The sequence below is a fragment of the Neopsephotus bourkii genome, unplaced genomic scaffold, assembly GCF_033783945.1.
Source record: "Neopsephotus bourkii isolate Nb327-2 ecotype Australia unplaced genomic scaffold, CSIRO-AGI_Nbou_v1 NB_1759, whole genome shotgun sequence".
Classification (NCBI taxonomy): domain Eukaryota; kingdom Metazoa; phylum Chordata; class Aves; order Psittaciformes; family Psittacidae; genus Neopsephotus; species Neopsephotus bourkii.
The window spans coordinates 888,351-908,490 of NW_026902233.1; the positions used below are offsets into that span (position 1 = coordinate 888,351).

Genomic DNA, 20,140 nt, shown 5'->3' on the forward strand with positions numbered 1-20,140 from the left:
GCTTCAGCTATGAATTAAGCAAAGAAAGGGAGTTGAAGAGAAAACCTTCATTGAGATTTTGTTTAGCAGAGTGTACCAGGTACGCTGTGGAACAAATGTGATTGGACTGCAGCTGCTGATATAATTTCCTGTGCCTGGGAGGGAGAAAAGTGTGGTGCACCCACAGGGGCTGAGCGCTGTGCTGTGCAGTTCCAGAGACAGCTTGAAGACATACAGTTGTTGCATATCCTGTGGACTAATTGAATCCAGATCCTTGGAATCCAGCTTTTTTTTTTTCTTTTTTCTTTTTTTTTCAGCTGCTGTCACTGTTGTTTTTCATTTCATTAAAAAGACCTGAAACTGGAGCCAAGCCAGTATTTTAAATAAACAAAACAGAAAACCCCAGTAATACTTTTCACCCACAGAGTCCTCTGTCAGAGCTCTAGCTGTGCAGGATTTGGCTGCAGAACCTTAGAAGCGTACCACTGCTGTTTACCCCACAGATGCATTTGCCCACAGTGACCCAAATAACACAGGGCACTCGTCTGCTTTCTTGATGCTGGGCATTTTCTGAATACATAGGTCATAGGAGGCAAGTGTTAGAAAAATTTATACAGATGTTGTTTTATTTTTATAGCTCTCCTCCATTTACTGGGTGGCATTTCCTTCAGTGTTAACAACAGAGGTTAACTGCACACAGACGTGTATAGGGACTCCTGCCAGGTTTTCTTTCCCTGTCTTTAAATGTGTTTCTTGAAGTTGGTTGTTTTTCACTCTTGGCTGCAGGCTCTCAGAATTTGGATTCAATTGGCTATCCTGGAACCATCTGCTGATTTAGTGGTTATTGTAAATATTATATGAGTACTAATTTATAAATAACCACTTTCTACTGTCACTGTTGTACTTTTTTTTTTTTTTCCCATTGTAGAACAATAGTTTACAGATAAGTCACTTAGAGTGAATCTCCATACTCTTTTGCTCTTCCCCTCTGATATGTGTGTTGCATCTCCAGGCCATTTGTTGAAAGCTTTATGGCAAGAGCCCTGAAAGCAAAACTCATTCTGAAAGGCTTCTAATATTTTCCATTTTGCAGTTGACTAAACAGCGTCTGGTGGATGCAGATGGAATCATTAACCCAAATGCTTTCTACATCTACCTGACAGCCTGGGTTAGCAATGACCCTGTGGCTTATGCTGCCTCGCAAGCCAACATCCGGCCTCACCGCCCAGAGTGGGTCCATGACAAAGCAGACTATATGCCAGAAACAAGACTGAGAAGTAAGTAGCATTTCATCTTAATATCTTACTGTCTGTTATATAAACTGTAAGGAGTGCCCCCACTCCTTCCTTCATGAGCCAGTAACTCTGTAGTGGTCTGATGCTGCACCAGGGCTCAGAAGCAATGTATTGTGTTACTCTGTAGCCTCAGGAGACCTATGCACCATTGCAGATACAGCACCATTGCAGGGTTTTATCATGTCGAAAAATAAGGTTTATAGCAGTTTAAAGCTCTAAAAATTTATAGTAAGCATTTTTTTTTTTTAGTGTCGCCAGAGAGTTCTGTCTGTGAAAGAAACTTGGGAGATTGCAAGAAATTCCTGTCTGTGTCATTCTGAAATTTTGTCACTGAGATTACATCATGTTTACCCTCAATTATTAATGCCTAAGGGATTTTTACCAAGCTAGCTCATATGCAGAGTTACCAACACTGATGTGGTACCAGAGCTACTTAGGCACGGACTAGTCCCAGTCTGTGCCAGTTTTCATTGCTATGCTTCAGCTATCAACTTACTGAGAGGATTGCTAGTTGGACACCAATGGGGAAGGGGAGAGGGCATGTAGGGGAGGACTGGTACGCTTGGAAATGTGATTGGGTAGCTGTGATTCACAAACCCTAGAGCTTTGTGGCAAACTGCCAAGTCTTGTCTTAATGAAAATTTATAGTTGAGATTATAATAGGGCAAATAATGTTTAGCAAGTCAGCTGAATGACCCTGCAGGGTCTGGAACACACAACGGCAGTAACAAAATGCTTGTTGTGGAAGATTTTTCTTTTCCTTGTCATGCAGTAGACTTAGCACTATGCTGAAATAGAAGTATGGAGAGTGTTGGTTGGTCAAATTATTAAAGGATAAAAAGTTACATTTTTCTTCAGTAAAACATTACTTTTATGTTAGGGTTTTTTCCCCAGTCATTTGCATCAGTAACAGCACATGGATTTCTGAATCTGAATTTCAAAGTATTCACTGGAAATCTTAAACCAACCAGCCTGTTCGAGCATAGTTTTTCTCTAGTTTTGTGTCAGTGAACCTCAGTTAATCCCAGGGAAATTACCTTTGAGTTCAAAGGAATTGCATAAAAGAAGAGTTCTTGGATAAAGTGTTTAAGATTATGTGATCATCTTGTTTATATTGCAGCTAGGGATTTTCGGCCAGGTATTCAGTAAAAACCACTACAGCACTGATGAGAATTAAATACATGTATTGAAATATATCTGTTAAATTATAAAGAATTGTTTGGGGACTTGGTGTAGCCTGTGTTCATCCAATTGCACTGCATGATAAAATCTAGTAATCTTGTGTACTGTTTCAGTGTTTGATTTATCAATGATTTTTTAAAATGTCACTTATTCCAAAGAAGTAAAGTTTAAATTCAACACCTTTAAGCATTTTGCTGCAGAGAACAAAATGTTTTGTTAATCCTGTTCTCGGGTACCTTCTTCCCAAGCACACATTTTAACACTGCTATCCTTCTCTAGTTCCAGCAGCTGAGCCCATAGAATATGCTCAGTTTCCTTTCTACCTCAACGGATTGCGTGAAACTTCTGACTTTGTGGAGGCTATTGAGAAAGTGAGAGCTATCTGTAATAACTACACCAGCCTGGGGATCACCAGCTACCCAAATGGTTACCCGTTTCTGTTTTGGGAGCAGTACATTGGGCTTCGTCACTGGCTGCTCTTATCAATTAGTGTGGTTTTGGCTTGCACATTTCTGGTGTGTGCCCTCTTCCTCCTAAACCCCTGGACAGCTGGGATCATTGTAAGTTTATTATAAGGGTCTTTGTTGAAGTCAAATTCCTTTCAGCATAGCTCTTGCTGTAGTCGGGAAGGTTTTGTTTATGTCTGGGCCTCTGGTGGAGTATGTATATTGCATCATTCATTATATATTTATTCAACTTAAGGGGGTAGGGTTCATGCTAAAGGTACAAACCTTAATAACCTTAATCCTTTGGCCACCTTTTTTTCCAGCTTTAAAGGTTTCTTGGAATAGTACATAAACTTTTGCCCTTGCTCAGATACATGCAAAATAAAGACACAGAGGGAAATCAAGATCTTTATTAATTATTTAAAGTTATTCCTAATTATTTATTCCTTCTCCCTTTTTATGAGACATACTTATTTTTCAAGGCAGTTGCTTGAGACTAACTTGCCCATAAATTTTCCCAATAATTTCTGAATCCAGTCTTTCTGGAAAATCTGAAATGGTTAGGTTGTACAGTGTGCACTATGGAAAGAGTGTGACTGAGCTATCGAGGAGAAAGAGCCATAAAATTATAAACTGTAGAGAATACTCCTCCATACTTTCTGCTAGGCACCATAAGCCTCTTAGTAAACATTCAAGTTAAGTTGAATGATGATGTTCCTATGTTTAAATTCCATAAACTATCGTATGGTTTATAAAATGCCAGAAGTAGAAAAGCGTAAAACAGTTACTAGTTTTTGTAATGTGTGTTTATACGACAGGTATGTTAAAAGGTAAATGTTTAGTCTAGAATATTTTTCATAGCAGTTAATCAAGCAATTTATGTTATTACTCTTGATTCATTAGCTTATAAAATCATTTATTGTAGTACATACTTTTTCCCTTGGAAAAGGCGTTTATTTTCAAAGTCCACCATTGCTTTTATAAGTATGTCTATCTTTTTTTCCCTGCTTGGCTTTAGCAACTTCTAAAGTTGATTCTACAGATTTCCTCCCCTCCCTTTTCCTCATTTTTTTACATGGTAGATGAAAGAAAAATAAAAGCTTTCCCTTAGATTTAACTGTTCACTTTGTCCATGTCAATCCCTCGAAGTATCTTAAAAGCTCAGAGCTCCTCTGTAACCTGAGACTCATCAGCTGATTATGGCGTTCACTTTCTTCTGGGCTTTAAACCTACTTAGAAGTCATCCTCACTTATATTTGCAGTTGTGCAAAAGAAATTCCAATACAGGTAGTTGAGAGTTACTTTTTCTGGAAGAATTGTCCAAGAAATAAGGTGAAAAATAGAAAATGTATGTTTCTGTGATAAGGAAAAATAAATTTTTTTTCAAATCACAGGTAAATTGTAATCAATACAAAATTGATGCTTGGTCTGATAACTTCTTAGGAGTATAATTTAGACTATTAATTCTGCAAGTCATTGCCATTGAGCATAATGATATAAGGAAAAGCAGATGGTCTTTGGGAATATAGCATGGCTTTGAAGAGTATGTTTTGAAGTCACCATATTGTTCTGAAATATCTTTCTCTTAATTTGTCTGGAGTATAAGAAGTTACTAACAGCTGTTTGAAATCGTCTAGGTGGTGGTGCTGGCTCTTATGACTGTGGAGCTTTTCGGCATGATGGGTCTAATTGGAATAAAGCTGAGTGCAGTTCCTGTGGTTATCCTGATTGCTTCTGTTGGCATTGGTGTGGAATTCACTGTTCACGTTGCATTGGTACGTAAGATCAGGAAGCATTTTCAAAATATTCTAAAATAAAATGGTGGCAATGTTAGGATCACAAATCCTTACTTAGTCTCCTAAATCAGTGACCTGATTCTCTGCAGAAAACTGGTCACAAGCTGTTTTGTGTGCCATTCAGTTTGTCTTGATAGAGGTAGTTGCTGAGTCAGTATCAGTCAGTATCAGTGAGTATCAGTGATACCTAGTTGTCTGAGTGATGCAAATATATAGACAAAGCAAAGCTCTTGATGCACCTTACTGCAGACTGTCCCAGTCCTTGTATACAGCCTCCCTGTGCAGTGCTATGTGACTGTTCGTTCCCTCTTGCATGTAGATTCTGTATCTTGTGGAAGAGAAGATTTTCAAAGTCACATATAGTGTCATTTGATCTCACTGGACCAATAAAATTTGAATGTATTTGGATTCATTTTCCCCTTGAAAAATCTGCACTTTCTTCTCAGAACTATCAGCTATTAATAGGGCACAAACATGCAGTCTGTAGGAAAACAGTTTTTCAATGTGATGAGGACAAGCAGAGAGGAGAAAAAAGTATGTTTTATATGCAGACTTTAAACATTTTCAAGGTTAAGAGCCTGAATAGAGTGTGCACTTACTCACCCAGCTTACTCAACCTAATATGCAAAAATGTATAAAGATTACAGTGCTTGCAAGGGTTTGGGTGTTCAAGATATGCAAACTCATCTTGCTTTATTTGGTGACAAAGAATAAAGGGCTAATTTGACAATGCCAGTGCTGATCTTTCCAACATTTTGCACACTTAGCATAAGTCATTTTCCTATAAAGCTGTTCTAATTGGTGTTTCAGAATAATTTTAAGAATATCATTGTCTTCATGGACTTGAATTTTACTGTGTTAAAAAGTAGTAAAGAATGAGTGGTGTGCATAATTTCAGGGGTGAGGTGCTTGTAGTCTGCTATAGTCTGTAGTATGTTAGTACTATAGCAATCCAACAAGAAGTGAAGGGAGGGGCCTGGAATGTGGTGGTGACATTGGATGGGAATGCAGCAGGCCGTTTACACTCATAAGGAGGACTTATGGACGCACTTATGGAGCACGCTGGAGATGGCCAGATCCTGGGAACTTGTAGGTGATGTACAAAGTTGGGGCATATAAAGTGACAGGATGTAAAGAATAATTTTAATAAAAATTGTAGGGGAAGTAGGGTAAGGTTAAAGACGAGCAACTGGATCACTGAAGGGGTGACATCTTTTTTTTACCCTCCTGCTATGGGTAGTTAGGCTTTTGGAGGTAAACCTGTTTGCTAGGACCTGAAATAGTTTGGGAAGTGTCAGAAACTGATAATGTACAAAAGGAAGAAATAAAAACTAAAGATTTAAAACAGGAAAACTGGAATAAAAAAAGGACAAAACAGTTGTTTCTGAATGGAAAGAAACTGAGCTAATTTCCAGGACTTTATGTGTGTGTATATACATATATATATACGTATGTTAAAAAAGTCATCTATGGCTGAAGATAAAATGCCAAACAAACTGAAAATTCCATTTTCTTAAAATTGCCATTTTTTCACATTGACTCTGGAGTAAAAAACTTTCAAACATAGCCTATAAATAAAAGAATGTCTGGTAGACCTCAGATGATAGCAGCAGTACTGACCTTCACTGCACTTCCTGCATATAAGCAGTCAAACTAGTGTTGCATAAACAAAAACCACAATGCTGGAACTGTTGATAAAAAGCTTCCTTGAACTTATTTAAGAGTCATTCATGATCCACTTGTGGCTCAGTTCTCGATCATTGCTTGTGAACTGTAACCTCATCTTTTTAATTCTGCAAATAAATTCTGACTCCATAGTAGACTCTTGTATTATGCATTCTCTAATTACGTGCATATACATATGTATATATAAATAGTTACTATGTTTGTGAATCAGATCCCATAGCTCACATTCATATGAGTCATCTTATTGACAGCTGCCTTTACCCTGAATGGGATTCTTTATCTATTTATGTATAGGGGAATGTACAATATCCTGGAGACACTGATTTTTCACAGACCACTTTTAGTCCAATACCTGGTTTGGCTACCTACAGAAGTGAGGATTGGAAATCTCACTCCACCTGTACCCATTTTTCAGTCTGCTTGTCTCACCAGATAATTTTTAATGTGTTGGCTGATTTCCCCCCAGATTTGTCAGGGAAGTGAAAATAAGCTGCTAGGGAAGAGAGACTTAAATTTTAGACCAAGAGGAAGATAGCTGCTGGAGCCCGTATCTTAACAGGCAGTAGAGAATTGCCAAAGAGAAACCACTTAAAAATCACAGGAAAAAGATAAACCAGGTTCTTGTCTTCTTAAATGACTAAGTCATACACAGAGAAGACAAAATTCATATGGAACAACAGCCTTTGACTGTTCTAGATACCGCTTGTTCACTAAAGAGTTGAAGAGAGAAGGACTTTTCACTTAGTCATATTGTTGCTCAGGTGCTACCATGTTCAGCACTTCGGAAGGCATTTTTATATGTGTAGTTCTGCTAGCTTTGAAGTAGTAGGAATTGCAAAAACATTTGTTTTCAGTGAAATAGAAGTGTTAAAGTCATGGAAGCCCTGGCCCCATGGGAGTGAAAGGAGTAGCCCTGTAATTATGACACCTGAAGTGCTTTTACATGAAATGAATTCTTGCAGGTGGAAATAAGAAAAACTTGGTAACAAAAGCCTGCTGATGCAAGGAGGCATTGTTTCCAAAATTATTACTATGGTCTGACTCTGTAAACAGTGTTTACTCCGGTTGTGTGATTTCAGCAGCAGCAGCTATATGGTATGAATGCAGAACCAGGCCTTCTCTTGAAGGTTAGCTGGCTATAGTTTCATAAACTGTGGTTTGAAGTAATTAACTGCTGAAAAAGTGTGCATGCTATGAGAAGAGCTATAGGAAGCTTGTGTGCATCTGTCTAATGAAGTGGATTTAATTGTTTTACAGGCATTTTTAACTGCCATAGGAGACAGGAACCGCAGGGCTGTCCTTGCATTGGAACACATGTTCGCACCAGTGCTGGATGGGGCTGTGTCCACTCTGCTTGGAGTGTTAATGCTCGCAGGATCAGAGTTTGATTTTATTGTCAGGTAAAGCATTTGTGTGTGTCTTGACTTTCTTTTTAAATAAAAATAAGTGTGCTTTTAATTTTTGGTCACTTCAGCGTATCTGTCATTTTATTACTATGCATGGTGTGTGAAGCATGCTTACATCATAGTCCTTGCTTTCCCTCTGTTTTTATTAACTCCTTGTTACACGCTAGACGCAGTAGTGTTTCCACTGCTGGTATTAAAACCTGTTCCAGGAAATTTTGACACCCAGCATGAAAAAACACAGAAATGGCCCTCTTTAGCAACGTTTGCTAATTCTGGGTTTGAATTAGTTCAGAGTGTCTAGTATCGACCAGTGTTAACTGGGTTTGACGTTTAGCCTTTATGTCTTCCATATTTCTTGTATGCACAACAGTTTGTGTGCAAAGGACATATGAACATACAAACATGCTGCAACTGTGCTGCAAGTGACTCACTGTGGGCCTTCTATCATTGTGTGAGGTTTACAGTGATGTAGAACGGGGGGGGGGGGGTGGAAAGCTCTGTTTGGGAGCTGGGGAACCATAAGTATGAGCACAGAGCTTCATATTAAAATTTCGTGAAGCAAGGCCTGAAGGCCCTTCTGTTTAGAACTACAGGCAGACTGTTTCTTATGAATTTAATTAAGAACGTGAATTCATCGAGTATGAGTGGAAAGCAAGCTTTTCATTCAGGGGAATTTGAGAACTGCAATGAAACAGATCCTATTCTATTCCAAACAACCTGTGGAGCTCTGCAAATGGCTAATCTTAAAAGTAACACAGGTTCTTTGTGGCAAACTACTGCATGAAAAAAAAAATCCAGTCTCTAAAATGGAACTGAGGTAGAACTGTCAAAGTAAAAATGCTCTGAAAGGTGACTTAACTGCTTAGGTAGACATAAGCTGGATAGATGACTAGACTTCACTGACATCCATTTGACAACAAGGATGACAAAATGTCAGAGACAGGAACTGAGAGGATGGCTGCTAAATCTCATCAAGGTTTTTTGTTTATGTATAAAAGAGATTTGAAGAAAGCAAGCAGTTTGCAGTTAGACCTCATGAAACCTATGTATTACTACTGTACAGATATTGCATGTCCTGAAATAGAATTTGTGTTTTTCCCCAAATCAGTATTTTTAACTTTATTGATACTGAAGAAACAAGGAGAATTATTCTTTTAGGACCTGATCCTGTAATGTTTGGAACACTTTGACGTTTAGGTTACTTTACAGATTTAACCTAAATTTACAAGGGTACATTGTTGTGTTAATTTCCTACTTAACCTACCAGATTTTGGCAAGCATATTTTCTATCATAGCAAATGTAAGATTGTAGCAGCCCTTCACACCAAATTTGGATTGGGTGTTCTCTCAGTTTATAAAATGAGCCTTTCAACTTTTCAACTTAATGCTATTTTACTTTTTTTGGCCATCAGTTTCTCATTTTCTAACACAATTTGACTTTAGTTTGTCTTGTTTAAAAAATAAAATAAAATAAACTATGGGAGCCTGATCATTGTTATAGTGGGCGAAGAAGATCCCAAACTTCCGGAAAGTGATAGATTAGTCCAACAATGTGGAAGATTAAGTAAATTAACAGACATTGTATACACCAAGTGGTCAGAGCTATAATCCTTCTGTTTATCCTAGCGCTAGATGGATGAGATGCAAATGTTTTTAATGCCTGTTGTTGATCTCTGTCCCAGTATAAAGTTCTCTTGGTTTATGTTAGTAGATTGGCTTGTTGATTTTTGCTAATGCAGATCAGAATGTTTACAATAGCAGGATATTTGTAGTTTTACAGGAGTCTGATGCATTTGATCAGATGTAGAAAGGGGGAGGCAGGAAAGTTTGTTGCCAACTAGACAGTGTAATCAGCAGACCCATTAGTAGCAAACTTGCCCTCTGTCCCTCTCCTTTGCCTTCTCCTCCCGGAATTTACCAAGACTGAGTCCTCAAAATCATTAGTTACAACACAGCCTTAAGTTTAGTCTGAGCCCCAGCTGTGCCGAATACCAACTAGCAAGGCTTTCCTTTTACTGACAGGTTTACCTTGGTATTCATGAAGGATTCCAGACCTTAGCCCTCAGTGGTGGGAAAGGACAACCACTTGTGCACTTTCCTCTTCTTCCATAGTACTTCAGCCTTTATGTTTGAATTGGCTGACGCAAAACAAGAGTATTCAGAGATGCTAAATTGTTCAACAAAAGATTAGCCTGCAATGCAGCTCTGCCATTGTGGAGTGCTCCTACTCAGTACAATGCTGAAGCTTACTATAGAATGGGTAGCATTTTCTTTGCAGAAAGTGGGTTCCTGTGTTGTAAAAAGGTTGCAATTTGAGCTATTTGATAAAACTGGAACTCACAGAATTCTAGGCGGAAAGTTGTGATTAATGAACAGCAAGGGAAACCCTTACCTGATACACTGGAGATTTAATTAGAGATTCTGCTGTAAGATGCAGAAGCATTTCACAGTGGATTAGCTGCTGGGAGAAGAGGGCTTCTTTTCCTTCTAGGCTAAATTGTTTGAATTCTACACCCTTCACTTCATTTGTTTGCTTCTGCTGGGTTTTCACTAATGGGGGCCCCTTTGCATTGTATTTGTGCTTTCAATCCATTCAGCTATTCCCTGCACATTCCATATTTTTGTGTTTGTGTAACACATTCATAAATAACATCACATGCTTCCAGATTCTGGGAAATTAACAAATGTAATTTTTTTCTTTCCTTTATCAACTAACACTTTCAGTTGTGGAATGTAGCTTCTCTAATTCAAAAGGTAAAAACAATCTCTCTCTCTCTCTAGAAAGTGATATAATTATTTCGTGCAATGTTAGTAACATTTATATTTAATTTAGTATATGTATTGTTTTAACATATGTAGGAGTAATTTTTAATCCCTTATTTCTAACAAAATCTGTGGCTATTCTTTCCCCCCAAAACCCTTGAACCCTACTTCAGGTATTTCTTTGCTGTTTTGGCAATCTTAACCATTCTGGGAGTTCTTAATGGATTGGTGCTGCTTCCTGTTCTTCTTTCGTTCTTTGGACCATACCCTGAGGTCAGTAAAATCAATGGTGAACAGAAGAAATGATGTTACACTTGCACCCCTGCCCTCCCTAATCAAACTCCCCTCTGCCCCCCCCCCCCATTAGAAACGCTTTATTTTTAAATTATCTTGGATTTTTTGTTTGTTTATTTGTTTGTTTGTTTTTAGTTTGCAAGTTTCTTGCTCTAGTTGTTGTGGAGTTTTTATAATCTTTATCAAAAGTGCTGTTTGTTATGTAGTTGATACTCTATGTTTTTAAATAAGTATTGCTTTAGAGGCTGCAATCAACAAACTTGACACAAGTGTAGGATTATTTATGCTTTTAAAAGCACAATGTGATATGCAGACTAGTTTCTAAAATAGGGATTTTTCCCAGCATTTTGCAAAAGACAGTTCTTTTTGTACACACGCCACCTTTCCTACCTCACTGCCTTTGCTGCTTTCCTCAAAATGTTTAACTGAGCAGACCACCAGGAAGGCATGTGTGGACCAACATAGAGCAGTGGTGGTCTCCAGACCACACCTTGATAGCCATGACTGGTCTGCCAGAAGGTCCCTCCTATCCTGTCGCCCCTTCTTGCGATATGCTTTTGGCTCAAGCAACATTCTTCATGGGTGGAAGCCTTCATTTAGATGTTGATGACTTTACATTATAAAGCCCAAGTCCAGCCAAAAATCATTCATAGATGCCAAATTTGTATTTGGTTGTTGACTGTTTGTTACTTGCTCTACGTAGTTCTATATCTACTTTACAATTACTGCATTACATACGGCAGTCTTTATCACATTGCGTCTATATGTGTATGTGTGTTTACAGGAATAAAACTTAAGATGTGTGTACAGCACTAGTAGTATTTTAGAAGTATTTATTGGTTTAGTATTAGTAAAACATGGTATACATACACATTTTAGGTGATTTTATGAAATCACTGTTAATGCATGCTGAAGTGGGAGGGAAGTCCACTTTTGTAAATGCAAGTGCGTGCACGCGCAGACGTTACATGAACTTCCTGAGACAATGATACTCAGAAGAATGGGTTACCGAGATAAGCATCCATCAGAAAACTGGTGCTAGGGTTCTCATGGCATGACAGGGTGAATTTGGAGAAGATCATTTGTGTCAAGTACTAGTGATTAGAAGGCTAATACTAACTGAATGTTACTGAATGCGCTGTCATTATCAGGTTTCTCCAACCAATGGACAAACCAGGTTGCCTACACCATCTCCTGAGCCAGCCCCCAGCATCGTGAGGTTTGCACTGCCACCCGCGCACACACACAATGGGTCAGATTCCTCTGATTCAGAGTACAGCTCTCAAACCACAGTGTCTGGCATCAGTGAAGAGCTTCATCAGTATGAGGCCATGCAAGGCCCTGGGGCACCAGTCCATCAAGTAATAGTGGAAGCCACTGAGAATCCTGTCTTTGCAAGATCCAGTGTAAGCATATTGACTGGTAGTAGAGCAAGGACTGTGTTTTGGGGTTATTTACACCTATTTATTTTTGTGGGAAGCTCTTTCACATTTCTGCTGATTATGCTTTGTGACTTTGTGCCAAAAGTTGCAGGGAGTGAAGGGTCCCCTTCTTTATGATCAAGCTGGGAGTAAAGTGATGGTATGAAAGCAGAGGTCTTTGGCATGTGTAATTGCTGTTACATCATATTGGCACCAGCCACAAGAGAGAGCTCTCAATCTGTTTGATTACTATTTTCAAAGAGAGAACAGGAGAGATTAAAAGATCCAGACCTCTTGCACACAACTCCTTGTGGATCACCATCTCATGTATCTCTCCTCTGCCAACACATTTTGGGGAAAAAAAGATTGATAGAGCCAGAAGAAAACAGTTTCAGGGTTGTACCAAACCTTGAGCCTGTTGCATCTTGCTGCTGGGTTGCCATAATTGCATTTTCAAAGGAAAGTGAAAAAGCTCTGTCTCCTACCCCTGCTGATACTGCATGCTGAGCTGCAATGCGGATCTGTTTTTGTTCAGCAGAGGCCTAGAAATAGGTACAAGCACAGCCACATTTGAAGTTGGTCACGGTTTATTGACTGATGTGGCCGCTGTGCTTCACGCTTTTTATGGAAATCAGAAAACAGATTCCTACAGTCTATACAAACTACCCTACTAACATCCTGTGTGTGTACCCTCCATGGAATAGAGCCTTTTCCAAATGCCTGCAATTCTTCTTGTTGAATGAGTTAAGATCAACTGCTTGTCACTGATCCCTTTGAAAAGATGGACTAGTATGTAGGAAGCTTACACTAATGTTTTCAGCTGTCATCCTGTGTTTTTTCTGAAGGTATGCTTTCCAGGTTTTAATAACTTCAGACAAGTTATTAATAACTATCTGGAAAAACAACAGTTATCAGACTCTAGAACATTTCCTTTGTAGAGTTTGATCCAGGTCAGCTTTATTGTAATTGTTAGAGCCAGGACAGCATTACTACAATTGTTCCCAGCGTAAAACACAAGTGAATGTGGTATTTGTTAGCCTTGCTTTGCCAAAGGCGTAACAGTGCATCGCTCTTTCAGATGGTTCAGCCAGAGGCACAGCATCAGTTGAGCCCCAGATCGCAGTCGAATCCAGAGCCTGGCACACAGCAGACATGGCGTCAGGGCAAACAAGCCAAACGGGAACCAAAGGAAGGGCAGCGACCACCTCCTCACCGCCCTCGCAGGGACGCATTTGAAATCTCTACTGAAGGGCATTCAGGACCCAGCAACAGGGATCGCTTGGGCCACAAGACTCGTTCTCATAACGTAAGAAGTCCAGCGTTCAGCACCCTGGGTGCCGCAGGACCAGCATACTGCCAGCCTATCACTACTGTGACTGCCTCAGCTTCAGTGACTGTTGCTGTCCACCCTGCGGTGCACAGCCACAGCTCTCGGGGAGGGAGCTTTCCGTCCTACGAGGGGTACCATGAAGCTGATCATGGGCCATTTCAGGACCCCCATGTGCCTTTTAATGTGCGGTGTGAAAGAAGAAATTCTAAAGTAGAAGTTATAGAACTGCAAGATGTTGAATGTGAGGAAAGGACACCCAGCAACAGCTCACAGTAAGGTAGGTACAGTACGGCTCCTGTAGCTACAAGCTGTGCTTGTGTTGGGCAATGGTGTGATCAAAAGAAAGGCGAAAGATAAAGTTCTCTTGAGGTACCTGTTCCTCAGGTAGGCTTACTTACTGGTCGCTGATCATCTTAAATCTGCTAACTGTGAATATAGTACATTTCACACTAGAAATCAGGTTGGGTAAGATAGTACTTGCCAACACTGAGCAGTTGTAGTGGGTTCAGACATTAGCTGCTTCCAAGAGCCTTGCAAAGTGGGTAAGTACATCATGCGGTCCCAGTTTACTGGGTGACCAGAATGACGCAGAGATCATGAGAAGCACACCTAAAGCTGTGCAACTGCTTTTACTGTTTATAGGTCCTGTCTTCTCATCCTGAATCAAGCACGTTCTAAAACATGACACAGAATGACATTGCCTAGGAGAGTGTAACATTGCCAGCTGCTTCGAGGGCTGTCCTTCCCTTGAATAAAACTCTGTGAAAGAATTTGAGTTCTGAGCACTGAGTCCCTCTGGGAGATGGGCTAAGTGAGAGATGGGAAGGCCCCACCATGCCTAGTGCACTGCTGTGTGCAGGGGGACATTCAGAGACCCTGAGGGAGTTCCTTGGGTTCCTTTGGGTCAGCTGCAGTGGCTGTGGGAGATTTGCATAGGGCAGAGCCAACCTATCATGGTGTTTAAGACGTTCCTGTGAAACAACAGATACCCCCATGAACTTTTGAGACGTGATATGTAAATCATAGCCTGTCTTTAGGCTGGCAACAGCAGATTACAGCGCTGTTTAAAACAGACGGGATACTTTAGCAGATGTTTGGGGAAGGATAAAGCTGTTCATGTTCTTGAAAATTTTCCACCAATTTTATAGGGAATACTTTGAAAGGGAGAAACTAACTGAGCATTTGCACTGACAGGTTTCTGGGGCTTGTGCCTTAAAAGCCATTTCTCACCAATTTAACCATGTTTTTATCTTCTGGGATAACGGGAAAGTTTTACAATAGTTACTTGGCTCTGGACCCCTGTTTTCTGTCTTTGTTTTTTAGAGCTTTTCATTGACAGACACTAGTTTGACCAGACCAAACCATTTTATTTGGGTTATTGAACTATTTTTCACGTATGCATGCACACACACCCGGGGGGGGGGGAGTTTTGATGGAAAGTTTCTGATGACTTAATCAAAACATCACCCTCTGATTTATGTAACGTCTCTCCAAACATCCCAAAGTGCAAGTAGACATGAATACCTTTAGCCTTGCAGTCTAGAAATGTGGCAAATAACAGTATCCACAGAATAAGAAAATACTTGGGCTCAGCTTTTTCAAGCTGAACTGCATGGTGATGTGAGATTCTTAAGTGTGCACCGTACTCAATATAGCATATTCCTCCTTGAAGCATTCATTGGTTTTGACTGAGTTTGTTGCAGGTATCTGGAGCTGGGAACTCAGAAATTAAAGCATCTGCATTTTTTTTTAATTAGCCCGAGTATTTCTTTACTGGGAAATTCATGACTGATATGAAAGCAGAGCCCATGTTTCCTGACCGCTAACTGTAACCACAAGAATCGTGAAATGAATTTCGGATTAGCTTGATTTGTTTGTTTTTCTTGAACTTTAATGAATATTTGCTTTTCTTTTCTCTTTATTTGTAAAAGGTAATAACTGAAGCAAAGAAGAGGCCAAAGATAGAAAACTCTATTTCCAGAACTGCTTGAATTGAAGAACTGCTTGAAGTTGTAGAAAAGGACATGCTGCATCAGGACAACAGTTCACTGTTACTGTAACCTATTGTATTATTTTGTTAAATATTTCTTTAAGTATTTAAAAGATGTACACATATGTAATATACAAAAGAACAATGTAAAGTAGTATAGTCTGGAGTCATTTGCCTCTGGGCAATAGAATGGGGACAATATTGTGCGCGCTTTGTACTTTTTGTACATTGATCTCTGTGCCACAACTAAGCTTAATCTAGTTCTAAATTCCAGCATAAGTTGCTGCTGCTTAAATATTTTATACTTTACGTGTATAACTCTATGCAAATATTGCTTATGTGATAGGTTTTTTTTTAAGGTACATGTCTCTTTAAAGTATTTTAAGTTTGTGTATCACAACCCTGTGGTAGGATGAGGTGTTACTGCTAACTTTCAAACACGCTATGCGTGATAATTGTTAAAATAAGCAGATACGAAGAAAAGCAAGTTAATCTGGGAGGCTTAAATAGATTTAGCTATGTGCAGGTTCTGTTTTGCTGTGTGTATCCATGTGTGCATCTGGAAGCTTGCATGCTTTTGTGTGTATGTTCCTGGTGTACTGTAGTTTCTCTTTTACTGTATGGCAACACTTAGTGGGCTTATCAACCCACTGATGCTGACATAAGTATGGCTTTCCCTGTTAGCAGGCACTAGTGAAAACCGTGTTGATGTTCATGAACATGCACCATAGACTGCCATCATGAAAGGCCCAACTTAAATAGAAAAGAAGACAGGGAGTCAAGGTTGGGGTTGTGGTTCAGTTTCCCACACTCTTAATGACTTGGTTCACATGGCTTTGGTCAAGTCACTTAACTGCCCTGTGCCTCAGTTTCTCATTCTGTAAAATGGGTGTAATTACACTTACCTACCTCCCAGGAATGTTGTGAGGCTTAGTTACTGTTCCTGTAGTGCTTTGATTTTGATTCTTTTCCTTTAATTTTTCTTTGCAAAAGGTGCCAGGTAAGTGCAAACACTATAACCATCCTTGTTCCACTTCCAAAGGTGCTGGATATTGAGAAATGCTGGTTATAGAATTTCAGTGAGCATATGCCTTATTTTGATATCGATACTATTAACTATGCGTGGCATTAAAAGTTGGATAATTGAGTTGTTTGGTGGTGAGAAACAGCTCAGCTGTGTCCTTCCAGCATTGGAAGCAGTACCATTGGTCACCTTACTTTCATGGCAGGAAGGAAGTTAATAGTAAGTGATAAAAAGTAAATGGAAGGATAAAAAAAAAAAATAATCTAGTTTTACTTTATAAATATAAATGGCTTTCTGGATGAGCCCAGGACTGTAATGACACGAAAGGCCTGGGATGTTCTTTTCTCTATAGTTTGTGTTTTCCCATGCTGCAGTGGCACTTTTAATTAAAACAGCTAAACTGGGATCTCTTTGCGAAACTAATTTAGCTTTCTGCATTATTATTTTTTTTAAACTAAAAGGGGATAGCTGCAGGTGAAGGGTCTGTAAAAAACACCACACTCTGTGTTCCAGCTGGAAACCTTACGAATGGAGAACCTTAATTTAAAAACTAATAGAAGTTTTCATTATCTCTGACTTCCTCTGTCTTCATCTTTTTTCTGCCCTTCTCCAAGCTGTTTTTAGAGCAGGTAGATGTTCAGTTACGTATTCAGAGCCAAACAAATACAACCAATATTCTGTTCCTAACCACAGCAGTGGTGGGGTTTTTGAGTACAATGCCTGAACAGCGGTGGCCAATTCTTTGGTAGGAAATTTTTCTCCAGTGGCTTCAGGGAGTCTATCTTTGCCCACAGACCTTGCTAGCATAACGAATGGGGATAATTAGAATGCACAAATTTCCATGCCTTTTTTTTGCTCACTTGAAAACACTTTGATATGAGGCACTTGTTTACAGATCTCCAATGTGAACGGTCGAAGAGCAGGTGGCGAGAGCCTGGTGTCATTCCTGTGATACATAAGCTACTGTTTCAATGCACACTAAGGGTTAATGTCGCAACTGCCTACTGGTCCAGTTCACTGTCTAACCTGGAAATTCTAAATGACAAAAAGACTAGGGGCCCCCATTTAGCACTAGCAGCATAGTGACCTCAGATCGCACACACTCTGCCACAAAACTGTATGATGCTAATTGGAAGATGCCTTTAACCGCCAAGCGCCTGCAGGGCTCCCACTGACACCTCCACCACACCGGGGCTGCCTCACTTCCTCCTCTTCCTCAGGAGGGAAGGGGGGCAGGGTGAACCGTGGTGTCTCCTGCCTGCCCCTGCCCAAGTCCTCCTGTGGGCTGGTGTGTGGGTGAGCTGTCTGCTGCTTCTCCATAGTCACATTGGGAAGGGGAGAACTCAGTGGCTGGCAGCGTTTGTTTTATTTTGTAACTTTTTTTAATCATGGGTGATATTTATATTTTTGTATCATAAGAATGTTTTCTTACAGTATTTGTCATGCCAGTTTATAACAAACAAGATGCAGGGATTTTATTTCTATTGGAAAACACTATTACAGTTATGTTGTTACTGTTCAGTGGATTTTTATTTGTATAGAGTGCTTACTAATGTTAAATAGGAAAGAGTATATAACATTTACATTAAAGACTCGTCGTAGCTTTTTGTGTAAGGAGTTAAAAGGAAAAAATATCCGAACTGGGTCTCATTGCCTGCCTGTTGGTAGGAGTGGGTTTGTGTCATTTCAGTTACAAAGATAAAATTATGCCATATAATTTATTTATATGAAAATTTATTTTTGTAGTGTACATAGTAGTCATCAAGTCTTTGGACAGAAGTATATTTTTAAAGAGTTTATATGTAATGATGATACCATTATGTTTTGGAACACTGCTGAGATACAATTATGGTGCACACTTTTCCTTGTAACCCCCCTGGCAGAAAAAAAAAAGTGTTTAACAGTGTTATGAGAGAGAGTGTGAATAATCATACAATTCTGAACTGTGTTTTAGTTACCGTTTGTGATCTAGCGTGGTTCTCATTTTAAACTTTGAATGGAAATTGTACAAACTCTCTAAATATTAATGTTCAAACACTGATAGAAATTCTAACATGAATAAAAAAATATTATAAGTTATTGGTTGATATGGTTGTTTATAGAATGCTTATGTACTGCTGGTCAGCTGTGTAGGGACGGGCATCCAGTCATTTTGATGAGAAGCATGAATTTGGGGTGTTCTAGTACTGGAGATTTTGGGAGATCCAGATTTGTCAATTTTGGACCAGAATCCAATGTCTAAACTGCAACATGCTGGGGCTTCTCTGTTGATTCTATTACCCATGTTATGTCTTGGAGAATAGGATTACCTTTCATTTTTACTCTCACCGAACCATTTTGTATATGCTTTGAACCCGTGGTTAAAGCAGTTTATATACAAGTTATTTCTGCTTTGAAGCAGGAGGAATTTTTTTCCAGCCTTTTTCCAGCTCTGTGGTTGCTCCCTAAATTGGATTAGAGAAATAGTCTGTTTGTCCCACTTTGTGGAACAGAAAACATACAAACGTGGAGTTCTGAAAACCACAACGCTCCATAAGGAGACTCGACAGTCCTTCTGGGAAGTGTGCTTGTGACCTGTGCAAGCCAGCAGGCAGGTTCCAATGCACTGCACAAGAAGAAGAGGCTACGGTGGGTGAAGGTTTTAAGTAGCAACATCTGCCTTCAGTCACCTGCATCATAAACCCCAGTGGGGTTTGTCCTGTGCAAACATACTGTGCTGAGTATTCAGCTAAGTGCCACAGAGCCAGCAATCCTTCCCTTTATCTTTCAACTGCTGGGTGAGTTTTTTTTCACAGGTCTTGTAAATTTCTCACAAACAAAAACCCAGACATGTCTTGGGGTAATTCATGATTTTGCCTCTACTTTTCATGGTCAGAAGAAATACAAATGCAACCTTTTATTTTATGGTTATGGGAAGTTTAACCAGAAAAGAAAAATACAGTGAAAGGACTTGAACTGCAAAGAGAAAAGTACAGTGAAAGGACTTGAACTGCAAAACTCCTGCACATGTTTTTGTGTTACTCAGAATACTCTCCTTCAGACCTCAGTACCAGACAGACTTGAGTCAGGTTGCAGGTTTGGCCTTAGCAGGTTACAGCCTGTGGGAACACTGGCCACCAAAGTCTGGCGTTAGCTCAACTCATTGACTTAAAAGGCCTTTTGTGTCCCAGCCATCCGTGGGAGCACCTCCATTCACAGGACTGGAAATGATATGAATAAGTCAGTACATTCTGCCAGCCAGAACACAGGATTTTTCTTTATAAATTCCATTTTGCATCAATGAGAGCTATTTACCTTACACTGCTTGTCATGTTTTGATTTCCCCTAAATGGCTCTTCTTGTTGTCAGTCTTATTAGCCCCAGGTAAGACTTTACTTCAGTTTTTGTCAGAGATTGGCCATATTTATTCAGGCCTTAAGTAAACATGTGGCCAAATTTTTGTTGGCATAACGCATGTATTTAACAGCTTCAGGAATGCTGTATGCTGCTAAACTGCAGCAGCACTGATGTATGAACAGGTGTTTCATT

At 39.6% G+C, this 20,140-nt stretch overlaps 1 protein-coding gene across 5 annotated transcripts in view; it reads left to right on the forward strand.

Annotated features, from left to right (window-relative positions):
• PTCH1 (patched 1) overlaps positions 1–18,691 on the forward strand; it is a 69,211-nt gene extending 50,520 nt beyond the window's left edge. For 3 of the 5 annotated variants that reach the window (XM_061377525.1, XM_061377527.1, XM_061377528.1), the window contains 8 exons: positions 1,073–1,256; positions 2,736–3,016; positions 4,540–4,677; positions 7,642–7,784; positions 10,727–10,826; positions 11,999–12,253; positions 13,347–13,875; positions 15,530–18,691. In XM_061377525.1, the coding sequence (XP_061233509.1) occupies positions 1,073–1,256; positions 2,736–3,016; positions 4,540–4,677; positions 7,642–7,784; positions 10,727–10,826; positions 11,999–12,253; positions 13,347–13,874 (1,629 nt within the window). In that variant the 3' untranslated portion in view covers position 13,875; positions 15,530–18,691. Of the gene's footprint in view, positions 1–1,072; positions 1,257–2,735; positions 3,017–4,539; positions 4,678–7,641; positions 7,785–10,514; positions 10,545–10,726; positions 10,827–11,998; positions 12,254–13,346; positions 13,876–15,301; positions 15,427–15,529 lie in introns of those variants that run through there. The other 2 variants (XR_009729090.1, XR_009729091.1) reach the window with 2 other exon arrangements.
• Positions 18,692–20,140: the final 1,449 nt, after the last annotated feature.